Below are 17,140 nucleotides of genomic sequence, written 5' to 3'. Positions count from 1 at the left end.
TCAGTTTGACTAACTTTTTTCTTTTAGGAAGGGGGGAGTATGACATTATAATTTTAACTTTGGGGCACATTTTATACCATAGTACTATTTACGTAATCTAAAAATAGATTCAGTCTTTGGCTTGAGCCACATTAATGGAGTAATGAAACATACATGTTTTAAAATGAGCACGCTAGCTTAAGAAACAAACAAAATCAATTACTTTAAGTCATCGTAGCTGATTTGCTCCACCATCGCTGACTTGCTCTGATTGATTATTAGGCTCACTGTGCTTTTGCACATGGCGTGGATAGCCTTTATCCAGCAGAATGTTTAATTGAATATATGTGACTAGAAAGGCAATAAAATAAGTGTGGGCATACATAATTTCCTGGACCAGTATCTAGAGTTATTAGACAGAAGTGCATCTGTGCTTCTAGTTTATTATAATACATCTACTTCCCTGCTTTCAGACCTGTGAGTACTTAAGCACGTGATTGTTACGTCTACAAAGGAAGAGAAAAGGTCTCCATTTCTCTGCAGTCAGGTCCCTGGCCAGACTTCAAGTGTGCTGCAGCCTGTCAAAAAAGGGGTGGGTGCTTGCTTAGTAAGGGTCTTTAGTCAATCACTAAGTTATATTCTCACAGTTCTGACTGAATGCTGCTAAGCAAGGCAACGTATTTCAGGTTGAGGGAAAGTATGTGAAAATACAGTACTTGGGAGGTTTTGTAGGAAATTAGAGAAATAAGGAGGAAAACCTCGGGATAATATTCACAGAAAATGTGGTAATTACCAAGTGTCCTATTACCTTTGTGTCTGAATTTATTACATATTGCGGAACATGATACCCTGCATCTGATATTAAAAATATAAGTATAAATCTCTCCCAAGTGGGATGATGCAAATGTGATATAAGTACTACTACTTTTAAACTGGTATTTATCGCTCTACCTTGGAGACTTCCTTATCTTGCAAGTTTGCCTCCTTATTCTAGTTGTTTATTGCTCTTTGATTTTCTGTGGTTGCATACAGCTCTCCTACTAGTCACACTGATAGAATTCATTCCTATGCAAATGAAAAAAGGATTTAAATGGAATTGAACTGTACTTATGCTTTGTGCTTTGCTTCTCTGTCAGATTGGATTTTGCTTGCTGTCAGAAAGAAATAAGCAAGTCAATTCATTATGGACAAAATTCTCCTAATTCTCTTTGATGGATCTTATCTCCATCATGCTGCTTTCAGGATGGCACTGTGCTTAAGGCCAGTGCAAACCAGAATATAAAGGCTAAACAACTATCTGCAGCATTTTTGATTCAAGGGAACGTGCAGACACTAGTCTAGTTTTATTAAGGTCTGTTGCTGTACTCAGAAACGCACAATGGACACTATTAAAAAGGATCTGCTTTTACAGTGTTGTAAGTAGTACGATATTAAATACTCCCCATGCAAAATTTCAAAATTTAGTGGCATCAGCTTATTATTTATGTTGCTCAACATACTTGGTAGTGGGAAATTCTTTCATTTTCCCCCCTCTTTACAAGTAAACTTTGCAGGAATAGATGTAAATGTTTTAGAACTACTTTTAGGGGATATTAATTAATCGGTGTGCTTTAGTATTTTATTCATGCTATATACAAACTTCACATTTTTTTAGAAGATAAAGTGGCATAAGTCAATTATGGTTAGAGATAATAGTAGTACTCTCTCCTTCATTTCAGCCAGTGAGGCCAAACCTTTTTGCTGATCCTCAAGCGTGAAATGTAAGATTACATATTTACACATTTTTATACGTTAGCAACAATGTAAAAGCAATGGCATTTTTGTTCTACGCTAATGTATTACTAGCACTATCTTGCCTTTGAACAACTAAGTCATTTTTTCTTCTGAAGGTGGATACAGGATAACAATTCCCAGAGCCTCTCAGCATTTGCGGTCGCTCTGCAACTGTGTGGCTTCCTGTTTAGCAAGTGACTTTGCTGTGGTAGAGTTGTATTTGTTGCACAGATCTCTGATTTCTAGGAGACTTTCTTCCACAGCTTTTGCAAGCATGTCTGAAGAGGTTTCTTTACAGTCTTTAAAGCTTGAAATGCAGAATAATATGTGCTCTGGCTGAGGATTATAACATGCCCCGTAACCGTCAGGCACCACGGGCCCATAGCAGCAGAACATTTCCATAGTCGTTGGAACCTGGTTGCAGGGAGAAGGTAAGGAATGATTTCTGATTAATCAGTGCATCTGAAATCAGCTGTTTAGGAATGAGAAAAAAGATAACCAAATGTTACAAATGCTTGAAACGTAGTGAATCCCCTTTGTAGAATAGCAGTTCCTTCAGAAGTCTGAAGCTGATACTTGGAAGGTGGAGGCTTATCTCAGTATGGGATCTGGCTGCTCTGTTTGTCTTCTGGTGTTTAAAAACTGGCATTGTTTAATGAGGAGATTATAATACCCATTTTTTTTTTTCATTTGCTGTATGTCTTTAGCAGGTAGAAGCCAAGCTTCTGATAGGTGTGGAATTTCTAAGGCTGTATGCAATTTTGATCCAGTTCAAGATGCATAGAACTTCCTTAAGATTTTCATTTTCTTTAGGTTGTGTTAAACTTGTGGTGTGAAGGGTGTAACTGATTATAGAAAGTAGTATCATCCATCTCAATATTAATTTACATTCTAATTCTGATCTTCATTAGAAGCGATGCAGTATAAAAGCATATTTTAATGCATCTGGGTACTACATTTCTATTACATTCCAATTTAATCATGGCATAGTACAAGAATGAAACTTTCTGCTAGAGAAAATAAAAGATGTGATAGAAATCTATGTTTCAGACTTTGTGTACATGGGCCTTCACAAATGACATTTGGCTTTTTAATGGTGTAGAACAAGCCATTAGTCCTGCTAATAGAGCCATAGAATTGTCAGATAAATTTGCTGTGCAACAGCCGAAGGCCATAAAGCTATTCAGAAACACTCTTTGCTCACGGATAGTTTCTTGGAGAATTTATGTAGTAGTGTGTTGGTTACATTCACTCATGTCTCAAGCCTGCAAACATTATGACAAGATCAAATTACTTATTAAGGTTTTATGCTGCAGCATGATACTGTAAGTCTTTTTTGTTGCATAGATCCAATCTATGCAGTCGGGTTTGTGTTTCATTAAATGAATTCTTACAGAGATTTCTTCTTTCATTAGGACTGCTGCTACATGCAGTGAAATATTTAATTTCTAGGATGTATGCAACAAAGGATGTTTCCTTTTTCAGAACATTAAATATAAGTAATGTTTGCTCTTAGTGTATCTTAGTGGTACATAACTATAAATCCATAAATGTCTAAAATGTCTGTGAATCTAAGATGCATATCTGCATGGCTTGCAGTCTTGCACAGATTAACTATAGGCTCTTCAAGATTTCAAACGTGGCTCCTTTCAAGAATTAAATTTTCCCATAGTGCTTGGCTTTTTTTTCCTCAAGAGTGGCAGCCTGTCAGGCCTTGAGTTGTACTGTCCCTGGCATAAAGAATTCTTACTACACGTGGCACCTTAGGGGAAGGAAGAAAAGAAAGGGAACAGGAAGATCTGTAGTTTGGAAAGTGAAGAAATACCAAGCCCTTGTATGAATTTTACTGAATTTGTATGCTTGTGTTTCCAGAATTTCCAGGTAGGCCTTTGTGATGTTGCAAGGGAAGCAATAACTTCACTTAGTATTTACTGTGCTAATTGTGAAAATGAGCCAAAACTGGAGAATTTTGCAGACTTTTTGGTGGTACCAATTATTCTTAGTTTTTTTTCCCCGTCTATCGTTTTCATTGTCATTTTTGGCAGAATGTGGATCAGTTACTGTTCGCTCAGCAAGTGAATAGGGAAAAAACTCACCTGGCTGGTTGAGAGGATAAATTTGTTGCTTGTCAAATATGTCTCATCTGTAAAGATCTCCGGCAGTTCCTTGAAGTGTTCTCGTGCCACCTCTCTCAGCCCTAGTAGGTGATTGTCTATTGCCATTCCAGTAATAGCCTGTGTAGAACATGATAGATAGACACTGGCATTCAGCTGAGTACAGAGGTGCGTTCCTGGCTGTTGTTGTCTTGTTTTTTGATTGATGAACTTAGTTTGAGTGATGTAATGCCTGTTACATTCAGATGTTACTCAGAGTGCGTATTTTGTTGATGTTCAGTAACCAGACGTTCATGCAGTGCTTTGAAGATGTGAAAATTAGAAGGGAGATGATCTTGAGATGCATTAAGTGCTCATGTTATCTGCAGTTCTAGATTCTCATCATTTCTCAGAACTGAATATCATGGAGTGGACTTTCAAAGTTGCTGAAGGGAGCATGTGAGATACCACAAATCTCACAGTGTGTTTTGGAACTGGTTGTGCATCACCTGGGTTATATTTCAGAGAAGAAAGATACACAACATTTCCAAACAAAAACGAGGTAATCTTCTGATGCCTTGCAGCTTGGATCCCACTCTGGAAGGATACATCATTCAATGAAAGTGGATCCAAAGATCTAGTAGGTATCTACTACCAGATTTACTAGGAACAATTTAAATTGGAAGGAACCTCTGGAATCATTATTTTTCTGCTATATTTCAGTGTAGGGCCAACATAAAAGTTAGATCCTGTTTCAAGTATGGAATGGTTAGATCTCCCAGTGTTCTGTCACAGTCTACTAGCATTTTTCACCACTTAAGGATTAGGATTAGGGATGCAGGTGTCTTCTATAATTAACTCACTGCCCAAACACTCCAATTCCCTTTCCCCTGGGGTTTCACTGTAGAGATGAATTATCTCAGGGGCACTCCTTATTTTAGCACTCACTGGCATGAGACAATTGAAAACAACAGATGAGGGACTACATAGGGGGCATGCTGGTGAACTAACCGCTGAGAGCCTGAAGTAAGCCTGTCCCCTGGGGGCTTACTGTGCTTGGGTTTCTCTGCTTTATCTAACTATCTAGCACTACAGATTTAGGTAATTCAATTAGCTTTAAGATTTTTTGCTTGCTAGAAGATGTGATTGAAGAGGCTAGCAAGATCACAAAGTCAGTAGAGGGAACAGACAGACAAATCCTCAAATAGTTCCTTTCCAGGAATTTGTTTCTTTTGAAAACCATGTGAAACTTCTGGCATCTGAAGAAGAGCATCCAGCTGCTCCAACCAGGCAGGAATTGCCTCAGATGCTCGTTCAGTTTGGGCTTACTACTCTTGCTGGTGAGGGCATTGATTATAAGGACTGAGCTTTAGCTCATTCCTAGGTGGGAGGCTGACATCACACAGGAATGAAATGGATAGGAAGGGATGTTGTACTATACTGAGAGCAAAACAGATTACCTTATAGCATAGGTCCCTAGTAACAAGCAAAAAAGGCAACTTGAGAGAGAAGGTAGGATTTAGAAGAGAAAATGAGCTTGTTTCCCCTCTTGAGGGGAGAATTAAAATATAACAAAAAAAATCGCTTGTTCTTTCTCTTGAGGGGAGAATCGTTTTAACCAGCAATGAGTGCCTGAAGCATGGGATTGGGAGTGGATAATCTTGTTTGGTTCATGAAGGAGTAGATACCCATTGGTAAAGGGGCCATTTGTTCATCAGCCCAGATGGAGCAAGAATGCTGCAAAAAGTAGCATACCTCAGGGCAGTGTTTATGTTGTTTTGCCCATGGAGGAAAACTGACTTGATAATCTAAGGAAATATTTTGCTATCACACAAGATTTATAAGGCTGTTAGCAGTGACATTTTTGCAACATAGATCAATGTCATGTCTGAAGAGTGGCCGAGACAGGCTAACAAAATAAACCGTGAGTCAACGCATTGGAAAAAACTGTGCTAAATTGAATTTTAGAGCTCCGCATTTAAGATAGCAATGCTACTAGTAAGCCCTAACAAGGGGAAATAAAATCATTAAATTGCTTTTTGTTTTATGAAGTAGACTTTTTTGTTTTTCTTAGGAGCTATTACATTTCAGTCTGTTATACCCAATTTAGTCAGACCGTGGAAGCCTTGCCCCAGTTTAAAGATACATCAATTAAATTCTGTTATTCTGACAAAGAAAGAGGGGCTTGATGAAACACCTATAAGCCTTTTTATATTTAAAGATAAATTAATTTTCTTATGGTGAATTTAGCATTTTCCCGTGAGCTATACTTGAGGCTGAATTTATAGCGTTTTCTTGAACTGAAATGATTTGGAGGGAGGATTTTATAGAAAATAAATATTTTTAAAGCAGAGAGGTACAGAAACTCTATTGGTTGTGACCTACAGAATCTTCTGATAATTGTGCAATTACTCTGAGATCATTCAGGTGAGATAGTTACCCTAAGGTAAGACTTGCCTCTGCTTTAGAGATGATGCTGAGTGTCAGCTTCAAAAATGCATTCTCCTAGCACTGAAACAAAAACTACTTTTCTTCCCTGCTTCTTTAATTTCACAGTCCTGGGAAAAAATCCTACCTTACAACAACACTTCACCTCTCCAGTACTCTGAGTATACCTCTGGAAGTTAATGATTTCTTGAACATTATGAGTATTTAATCAGCATTCAGTAATGTCGGCTTGTTAGGCAATGATCTGAGGCAAAACCATGGGTAGAAAATTCACTTAACATAGCTGGTTATTAACGTTATTAATTTCATTAGTGTTTTGACTGGTCTGTTTGCAGGGGAAGCCTGCACTTTGTCTTGGCACAGTGTGATATAAAACATTTCTTAGGCTAAATTGTCTCATTTTTAATCAGCAGAAAATGAGTTGTATTTGATGCTAAACTGATTTAGTTAGTGAAAGGTTCCTCTTTCTTTTGTTATACACACATTTGGGCCTTTAAAAGAGAGCTTAGTCTAATTACTTCCTCATTGTTAATTATATCTATTTTATCTATTATAAATTACAATTTGGGTCAGCTTTCCAGGTCCATCTAATGAGCTGTGCTCCCAGCTGCTGATCACAGACTTAATCAAACTGATTGCTTTTGTCAGCTGAGGTCCCAGATAAGGACCTCTCACCTCTCGGGAAGAGAAAACAAGGAAAATGCACAGTCAGTTCTGGGAAGGGCAGGAAGCTTCCAGTGTTTTACAGCTCTCATGAGCTTTCATGCAGTGTTATAGCTTATAGGTCTGAGTACTTGTAAATCTGGAGGATCTAGATTTTGCAATTGCAGTTCTATCTCACGTGTTACACAGCAGTGAAGTCAGTTTCTTTTAAGCCTTCCTTACTTTTTTCCTGATTGAGTGCTCAGTTGCTACTTCATCCTAGAGAAGTGGCAAAAGGCTATTCTTGGTTATCTGCATAGATAATATTTCAAGATGGTCATGAGGAGCTTTACTATATAAAGGTTTTACTCATCTGAGCAGCGTAGCAGCGTTGTATTTTTCAAATCATTCGATATTTATTTTGTTCTTTTTTTTTTTAATACCAACAATAGAAACAACAACAGAAACCTTTTCAATACTTTGATTGCAATCTCTTTAAAGCCACTTTAGAATTGTTACTTCGGACAATGCAAGGCTTAATGGAATCCAAATTTATGGCTGAGACTCCTAACTATGGCACTAACACAAACAAATCATAGATATGCATTCCCCATGAATATGATGGGTAGAGTGTCATATTCCATGAAAATTTGCAGTGAGTGAGATAATGTGCAAGAATGGAGTCTTGCCAGCAAGTTTTCTGTCAATTTTTGTTATTTTCCTTTCCAGAAGGTATTTTTTTAAGCAAGACTGATCTAATGTTGCTTTTTTGGAGGATGTCTTGAGAAATTTTTTTTGTGACCCAGGGATTTTTCATATTTTGAAATGTGCATTTTTTTTAATGTATAGTAAATGATTGTATCTTCATAATTTTACTGGAGAGTAAAAAGAAGTTCTTAATCAGTCAAAACAGCATTTTACTTACCAAAATAGTGTAATTAGTTTGAGCTGCAATTGCATCCCTGAATCTCTGCATCTTCTCAGAATCCTGTTGGGGAAATTGAAATATCTCTCTTACTGCCTAAACTCTCAAACAGAACGTATCTTCCATCAATTAAATGGCAACCAAATAGTCAGCACCATCAAATATCTTTTGTTCCTTTCTCAGGTGGAAATATTCTTTATAACTGAAAAGCCAGAAGGTCCTACTCAGTAACAGTATATGGTTGGGCAAGGGTAGAATGAGGTAATTCGTGGTTGTTTTTTTGAGGCCAGGGCAAGATTTGCGGTTCCTTTCCATGGATTTTGGGCATGTAGATTATTACTAATTGAATTGCTGCATCTGAAGTAAGAAAATAATTGCTTAATGCAATTCAGTGTTTTCAGAACCACCAGCCATCTTTTTCAGAATGCTTTATCTGGACAATGACAGAGATATTAATGAAAACCATTACTGGTATTTTACTAGCTGGTAAAAAAAAATAAAATAAATTACTCCCCTGTGTGAAAAGGCATCTAGAATTTTTCAAGGCTGTTCTACCCTCCATAGGTGTCTCAAAAACAGGATAGTAAATTTTGAGTCCTGTCAAAAATCAGACTTTCGTGCCAACAAAATGACCCCAAGAAATGCTGCCCTTCTGTACGTCAAGGCAGATAGTTCAACATTGAGAGACCCTGAAACAGGCAGAAGAGACTGGGTCTCCAGATGAGCAGGGGACCTTCATCTTCTGTGGATGGGTAAATGACCTTTGTAATAAAGAATTCATTTTAGAAGCAATTCAAGGCCACTATCAGGGTCCTCTGAAGTACAGAGTCTGATTTTTTTTTCCACAGGGCTAGACCCAGTCCTTAGTTCCTTTATACAGATTAAATTACCACATGCAGTCTTTAAATCTGATTAATTTACAGCTTCTCCAGCAGTCTCTGCAGTGTCAGATGCAGAGACTCCTTTACAGCAAGTGTCAAAAGTATGAGATATTTCTCCTGCTAGAGAATCAATCTGACTTGATCAATCTTTGGTGACTGTTCAAGCTATCCTTTGAAAATAATTTTTATTAGTGTTAGGTAGAAAATTATTTGCAACTTGATTTGGATTAATGGCTATTAGCAAAGAATATTATGAGGAGTCCAAGGCTGCTTAAACCAAGCAAAGCGTCGCTTTATCCCAAAAAAATAGAATTAACCCCATCACATTCAGAGGCATTCTGCAGGTTTAAAGAAATCACCTTGAAATAACTGACTCGACATTCTTCTGCTTGTTTGTTTGAAGCAGTACAGTTCATGTGTGCACCATCTTACCCTTGAGTGGTAAAGCAATGGGAAATACTGAAGCTTTGGGAAAACTGCAGAAGTTTTGCAGTTTGGTTTTGGACCAAGGAACTTGGAAAGAGATTATTGAAGAGAACAAGGATCTGGCAAAAACATACCAACAGCAGACTGGCTCCTTCTAGGTGTGTAGGCATGTGTGTTGATGTTGCAGCTGAGCACCCAAATGTGGATGAAAAAGTGTTTTAATTGGCAGCAACTTCTAATGAAATACAATAAAGAGCTGTGTTGTAAGCAATCAGTCAGGACTCCAATAGCAAATGAGCCTTTTCTTGTCTATTACATTATGGTCACTATTATGTGTAATAGCATGGTTGTATTCTGCCTTTAATTACTCACTCAGCTGAGGAAATTATCTCCACTTTCCTTTGAGCTATTGCTATGACGTGGGAACTGTTCAAGTCTTGTTTATCAAGAGCTAAGTTCTAGTTACGGTAACCAGAGGGAGATGGAAAAAAACATGGAACAGTGATTATTTCCTCATTTTTTTTTCATAATCTCTGGGGTATTAGAGCTTGGTTTGCATTGTTTCAGTAATTTATGCTAAATCTGCAGTCCAGCAATATTTCTGGTGATGCTATGCTAGGTACTGCAGAACAGCTAGATCAGTTTTGCTCTGCAAAACAGTTTATACTGTGGCAGCCTGTTGCATCTAAACAGCCACCTGGAAATTCCCTGTGCAGCAGTGAAGTGCAGTGAGTGGAAGTGGTACACAGCGAGATGCTGAGGGAGGCTCTGTAGGGGTGATGGGCACAGAGCTGTTCACGCAGCTATTGTTTCAGCTCTGTCAGCTGCACCTCTCTTTGTGCAGCCATCTAACATACAGAATACTCATGCTCTTGGCAAACACACAGTAGCATCTCAGAGAAAGGAAACAACTTTTATTTTTGCAGAGTGATGTCAGGACAGTTTGGAGCATTGTTTTCTTATGCTTTTTCATCACGAAAGCTTTTCCGTGATGGAAGGTCAGCCCTCTTGGAGATCCCAATAAACTAAGCATATGTGGCAGAAATGTGACTTTAAAATAAAAAAGATAAGGCAGAACATATCCACTGAAGTGAAAGCATGTGAATTATGCTACGTGACATATTGTGACCTGCCACCAAGCTATCTACTTCTGCAGGGGAGCAGCCAGGCATTTCTCCTTGCATAGCAGGATAATGGCCATGAAGTTCCCATGTTCAGCCTAGATACTTGGATCTGGTGGTAGATCATTTAGTCAGTAATATTAAGTTTAATATGATGTTTTGTTTGTTTGTGTTGTGTCTAGAGCTTTGAATCCTTTGTATGCTCAATTAAATGGATAAATATTCAGATTAACAGTCAGTTTGCACAAAGGGCAAAATCCTGTGAGACCAGTTGCTATGTGTTATGCCTTTATGTTCTCAGTTAACAGTTAAAAAATGAGAGATTGGGCATCATGAATATATTTACATGCTTAGGGTTTTGTTAGAGAAGGCAGAAGGAGCCAGACCAACATACCGACAGAGCTGGCTTGTCATCAATCATTGCTTTCACAAAAGCAAATGCTTCCGATGTAGCAGACCTAATATTGTCCACTCTGCCCTCATCAAATCGCCGTATGGAAGCACTTTCATATGTAGGAACAAGTCTCCTGTGGCACCTGGGAGAACAAAGTATAAATAAATAAATAAAAATCCAAAGAATGATTATTTTCAAAGCATCATAAAGACTAAAAGAAATACAGGCTTGGTAAATTTTATGGTTACAGGCATGATTTACTATTTTATATAGCATTCATCTTAATGCTGATAGAATTGTGTAAGAAACTTAAAAAAGATGAATGCTCACTCCTCTCTGATACGAGGAGTTGCATACAGCTCTTCATATTTTAGTTCTGCTTTGCCAGTAAAATAAAATTACTTGCTGTGTGAAAGTGAGCCTAGCAAAACTAAAATCTACTGAAAGATCTCAAGGAATGTTATATTTGTACTGCATCATAAAATAATTGTCTAATTAATCACTTTCAGGAGTAAAATATGTTTTATTTACAAACTCAGTGCGTCAGTGAGGAAAGTGATAGGAGAAAAACATATTTTTTGAAGCTGAGCTAGAATGAAAGCCCACATTGCAAACAGAGCACAGGTTGTTGTTATTTAATTTGGAACCAGGTATAGTTCTCCCATGCCTTGCTTCAGGAGACCTACTGTGCTTTACCTCTTCTTTATTGTATCAGGAGTTTCATCTATAAGGTAACTGTTTCCCAAGGACGGTTTGTTGATTTGCTGTTGTTGCTGTTCCTCTTCTATTTTCTTCTTTTTTTTTATTGTGTGGAATTTAATTTTTGTCTCAGATCTGGATGAAAATCTTGGACCATGCCATTGCTGGAGTTTGGTTAATGGAATATGCAAAATGGATGTTTAACGATCATTTTTAGATACTCAAAATGTGTTAGGCATCTGTTCATTTTGGCTAGGTAAAGACCACTTCAGGATTTAATTTGACATGATAAATAATCATTTGTGTAATAGGCTGTTCTGCAGGAAACCGTGCAACCAGTCTCTAGCCTAGAGCATTAGCTGTTCCCACAGTGTGGAAAGTAGCTTTTAACTTTGATGATACCATGGAAATTAGAGGATATTATCAAATTTTGGGATGCTTCTGAAGAAGGAAATAGTTACTGCCTTGTGTAGGAACTCTGATCTGAAATCCTGTTGTAGTGTTTTTTCCCTGGGGACATTTACCCTTTTGCATATATGTGAGGACATGTGCAGTGATCTATGAGTTAATGCCATAATTCTTTCCGAGCTAAATTTCATGGTGGCAAGGTAGTGGTTCTGCCCCCGGGACTTAGACTCTATTGTTGCTTCTGTCTGCCAATCCCTGCTACATCTCTTCACCTCTTTCTCTGTTTCAAGCCCTGGAAAATTGTGGGGAGATTGATGGAGAGGTGGGGAGGCAGAGATGGGACAGCAGAGTCAGGAGCATGAAATGGAATGAAGGAAAGAAGAACTTTATCTTAGAACTGTGTGGTAATTTCTATTTTACCACTGTGAGGCAAGATCATGCAGGAGGCATTTATTTGTTTATTTTTTGGCTGCTCAGGAGGTGGTGGATACTCTGTATAAATGACTGAGTTCTGTTGTTCCTGTGATTTGAATTATACTTACCTGTAAAATGCCAGCTGGAGTGCTACTTGAATATAGGCGTCTGGGCTGGTCTTTTGTTTCTTAATGAACTCCTTTCCATAGTTCACAAACTTGTAGGCAATAAAGTCCAGATTCTTTACTATCCTGGAAGACAAGCAGAGGCAATTACCACAAGGGGAAATGCAAGACTCTCATGTTCTATTTCAGACAGTAGATAAAACCCAAAGAACAGCTACTGCTGTACCACAGAGTCGAGAAGCATCCTGCCCTGCCGGCAGTCCTGGCCTTTGGTAACTTGTCGCTAGCAGTCACAGTTACCCATAGATTCTAGACTGGGCTCGTAATCTGCAGTCTTAATGTGAACTGTGGTGCTCAAGCCCTTTCATTCATGTCTGCTCTTCTAGGTTAATTCTCAACAGCTTCATTTCAGCACACAGGCCTGTGATCTAAATAACTTGAAAAAAATCTCTTCTTGTGCCTTTCCACCCACCCCAGATCATGCAAATCTTTTACAGTTTGGAGACGCAATCAGAAGAATTAACTGTTGTAGGAGCAAAACGTGTATTTGTTGGATGTAAACAAATAACATTATCAAATTCAAATTGCTTATTCAAATCAGCTGTAGTCTACTGTCCCATATACCATATTCCCATTGCCTTGGCCTCTGCTTTAATCAGGTCAAACCCATAAACTGCACCCATATAAATAGAGGACCTGTACCGTTTGCATCATGTGCAAATAGAACTTTTTTTTTCTTTTTTTTTCCCCTTGGTGTTTTTCTTTCCTAATATTTACATGAGAGGAGAATGATGGTAGTGCAATTCCTGAATACCCTGAAGTAGCCCCAGCCCATAGGGGTGGTGTCCTGCAAGGAGATGCTAGGTGTGTCTGTACTGGTTATGTTTGGGAAGAGGAGGAGGAGCGGAGGGTCAGGGAGAGTGAGAAAATCCATTATAGCACAAACTATTCTGGGTAGCTACCAGGTTGCAGACACTGTTGAAAAGAAGTGAGGAATATGTGCTACCTTTGGAGTTTTTCTGCTGATGATGCCAAGTGTGCCTGGATTTCAGGGGAACATTTCCATCTTAACCTCCGTGGAGCAGGAAGCTCACTTACTGAATCAGCTCGGACTAACTTCTTGGAGCTTTCTTTCCTGTTAGTATGTGAGAGAAAAGATCATGGTAAGAGTCAGTTTGTCAAGAGTGGCTTTTTTAGCACGTAAATTACTAGCTTCCAAGAGCTGAACAGGACTTAGTAGTTCTTTGCAGCAGGGGAAATTGCAACTGTCAGAAAATTCCCATGGCTAGAGCAGGTACAATAGCTGTACTGAATGTACACTCACATGTGCTTGAGCAGGTGTTCCGTACACTGCACCAGTACAATGCCATCAAATGGGGAATGTTCACATACTGTGCCGCAGACTCCATCTCTTCCTACTACAAACTGCAAGACATGTAGTGAATAAATCATGGTCAGAGCAAGTTACCCACAGCAACCTGAAGGTGAAGTTTTTAGGCAGCCTAAAAAGTGATGTTGTCAGTCTCCCATGGTTTTCTTATTGCTCACATCAGGAACTTCCTTAACTTACAGATCAATGTAAGACTTACAAATACTTATTGTGGAAGTCTCTCTTGTCCTGTAAATGATGGATCTTTTGTACTGAGTCTCATAAAAATGTGAATTTTAGTGTATTCCCCTTTGAATCTGGAAATTGGATTTAACATTTGCTTTATGGTAAAGAAAACTTCAGTTGCAAAAAAAAAAAAAAAAAAAAAAGGCTAAAAAATAAACCAACCCAACCCAACAATCTGAGGTTCCCCTTTCGAGAGCAATGCAACTTCTTACCTGGAAATTCTCCTAGGAACACATTATATTAGAAGTGTAATATCAAGTAAGCAAGCTTGTCCTTATTTGATAGCTTACTCAGCTTACTCATAGCTTGTTTTGCTATCCTCCTTTCTCTTTACATTTCTTTTTTTGTGGTCTTTTCTTTATTTCCCTCTCATCATCCTTCTTGATTTTATTGCATGCTGGTATAAGTAGTTCCATTTAATGGCCAAGCATTTGATCACTTTCGTATTTCAGACAACAACAGATATCTCAGACCAGACCTCAACTTGTCTGCACTTCCTGCCCCTTTTCTTGATTCCTCTTGATCCCACTTCTTGTGTACTGTTTTTTTGGTTGGACTTTGTTTACTCAGCTCACTCTGCACATTTGTATCACACGTACCCATCCTGCCTCCTTTGTTTCCCCATGCAAAATGTTTTCCTGGATGTTTTTTATTGCCTTACTGTAAAGTCTGGGTAAGGTATGGAGAGAAAGGGCAAGTTTTACTGTGAGGAGTGGTTTCCTACCTAATTTGCATTTACATGAAAGAAAATGAGATGTCTTTCCTCTAACAATTTTTCTTCACCTTTGAGCTCTTCTGGCCTGAATATGTCTGGTGAAATGAAGCCCTCCTGTATTCTATGCAAACTTGTTTTCCACTACTTTATAGTAAATGAAAATTAGAAGTTGTTTGAGACAATAATCCTGCTTCACCTGCCTTGCAGGAAGCACCTCTGCTCTCTGCACCAGCCCTGCCTTGGTGGGTGCTGACACCACTTCCAGTTCTTTCCTATCTGCTTCAAAGTGTTCCCTGCTTCAAGGACAACTGAAAATCTTTGCCACGTGCAGTATCATACTACTGTAAGGTTTTTACCTGCATAGGTTTGTCATACCAACGATTGGCACCGTTTTTATGGTAGCCTCCTCCATGTAGCAGTTGCAATGCCATGTTTGTATCGTTGAGTTCCACCCCACTTGGGCTGTCCAGGCACACCAGGCATATACATCGTTCAATCATGTCAAGAGAGTCACGATTAGTGGAGTCTAGAGGTAGAAGAGCAAAATATTCACATATTCTTACCTGTAGTGAAGGACTGGCCTTGGACCCTGCTAATACTTGGTCAGCATTACAGATCTGGCCCTTGAGACTCTACCTTGAGTTGGTGTCTGCAGAGCTCTGAACAGCAGAATAACTTCAGAGCAAGGAAACATTATGTCAAGGCATTCATTCATGTATTAATTTCTGGAAGTTTCTTTGACTCTTTCACATGACTCAGTAATATGTGCTTTTTCTGTCTGTAATTTTCTGAATTTTTTGTTTGCTGTAAGCAAACAAAAGTTACTTATTTTGTATATATGTATATATGACAGAGAGGAAAAGGTGGAAAATGGATAATTTTAGAGCTCATGCTATTGTGGTGTTGTTATGGAGCAGTAGGACCTATGCTGCTTTTGTTCTGTTCCATGTTAAAACTTCTTTCAGGATAAGGAACAGTGGGGAATGCTGTTGTTGCATTAAAACTCTCTTTTGTTTCCTGTCATTCCTCTTTTATTGTTGCAATGTAAATAATCCCTAGTTTGAATGCGTTGCCATTATCACATGGAAAAAGAAAGATCCATCAGTAAGGCTGTGAGATTTTGGTTTTGGATGTGGGACTGTTCAGATCATGTCTTGCCATCTTTCATTTCCCTACTGTCACTTGTGTGCTTCTGATACAATTTCTCTAACTTTCCCTGTTTCTTCTTCTTGTCCTATCTCTCTAGCTTCTGTGGGTATACTACAAAGATTGCTTTTACGCTATGACCAGTGTATTGATCTTTGTTCATGGTGTTTTATTTTATTCCTCAGTTCCTTTAACTCAGAAATATTATGAATGTAAAGGTTTTCTGTGCTTCTGAGTTTAAGGCCTTGGATTTACTTAAATCTGGGGACATAATACGTCTCTTAATTGAAAGGAAAAAAGTGTAGAACCTATAAGGAAGGTATGTTTTTATTCAAAAGCACATAGCATCCTTAATTGCTGTTAAATGGCTGTTAACAAGATCAAAGGATCTTAAACATTGACTCAAATTCCTTCCATTCTTAACAGATCAGTTTTCATGTGGTTTTGCCAGATTTTGTTGAAAATATTCATTTGAGAACGTTTTTAACTAACAACATGAATTCAAGTTGATGATAATTTCCTGCAAATTTGTAGGAGATCGTTTTAGCTGAAAGAATGGAAGAAGCGTTTAAACAAATCTTGCATTTGAAATATGGAGCAATTTCAAAATGTATGTATTTTTAGGTTTTGCAAATATGAAAAGTAGTTTGATTCCCTATAAGAAAAGTATGTTTCAAAGAAAGAAAAGATGTACATTTGGAAAGGAGTAACACTGGTTAGTGAGGAGCTAGAAAATAACTCATGCGTGATATCCTCCAGGGTCAGATCCAGTATAGTAAAAAGGAGCACAAATGTGAGAAAAGGAAAAGATGACAAGAGAAGGAAAATAAGTGATAGCAGCACTATAAAGGAAGAAGAGAGCTATGACCTCTTACAGGTTAAGGAAAGATGATATCTGTTGCTGGTTGCGCTTGCAAGGGAGCATTGGCATTCAGGAACCTTGAGCAACAGAAGTGGCCATCCTGACTTCTTGCAGTCTGCACAGGAGCCTGTCTGAGCATGTGGTCCGTTATTATCTTCCCTTGTCTACAGAACCAGAAAGTATCTAGTGTTCCTGACAGCTCCTAGAAAGGCCTAAGAAGGAAATCGTAACTAATGGGGCATGTGGGCAGCCTGAGCTTTCTGAACCAAATGCTGGTGGTCTACGTCACCCTACATCATGAGAACACTGATGCTTCTGTGAATTGTTTTCGAAGAGATTCAGAAGACTTATGAGGGACAGTATGTGTCCCTGTGCTCTTGCCTATAGAGTTCTTTTAGTATATGATACTTACTAGACTGAGAGTAATTGTATTTACTCCATTGATGCTCTGAATTCACGAATGCGTAGGCTGAA

At 38.4% G+C, this 17,140-nt stretch overlaps 1 protein-coding gene across 1 annotated transcript in view; it reads right to left on the bottom strand.

The window, feature by feature from the left end:
• Positions 1-1,762: 1,762 nt before the first annotated feature.
• The window catches only part of CHAT (choline O-acetyltransferase), a 31,181-nt gene continuing 15,803 nt past the window's right edge, over positions 1,763-17,140 (bottom strand). Inside the window, exons 7-14 of the mRNA XM_065746797.1 lie at positions 15,015-15,184; positions 13,653-13,753; positions 13,335-13,463; positions 12,332-12,454; positions 10,683-10,824; positions 7,861-7,923; positions 3,849-3,986; positions 1,763-2,166 (exon numbers count right to left, since the gene is read on the bottom strand). Coding sequence (XP_065602869.1) covers positions 1,900-2,166; positions 3,849-3,986; positions 7,861-7,923; positions 10,683-10,824; positions 12,332-12,454; positions 13,335-13,463; positions 13,653-13,753; positions 15,015-15,184 — 1,133 coding nt within the window. The 3' untranslated portion in view covers positions 1,763-1,899. The remainder of the gene's footprint in view (positions 2,167-3,848; positions 3,987-7,860; positions 7,924-10,682; positions 10,825-12,331; positions 12,455-13,334; positions 13,464-13,652; positions 13,754-15,014; positions 15,185-17,140) is intronic.

Source organism: Cyrtonyx montezumae, unplaced genomic scaffold (assembly GCF_038088225.1).
Source record: "Cyrtonyx montezumae isolate F1298 unplaced genomic scaffold, pur_monq_1.0 scaffold_4, whole genome shotgun sequence".
NCBI classification, from domain to species: Eukaryota; Metazoa; Chordata; class Aves; order Galliformes; family Odontophoridae; genus Cyrtonyx; species Cyrtonyx montezumae.
The sequence above is the reverse complement of the archived record's forward strand: the minus strand, read 5'-3'. Positions and strand labels throughout refer to the sequence as shown.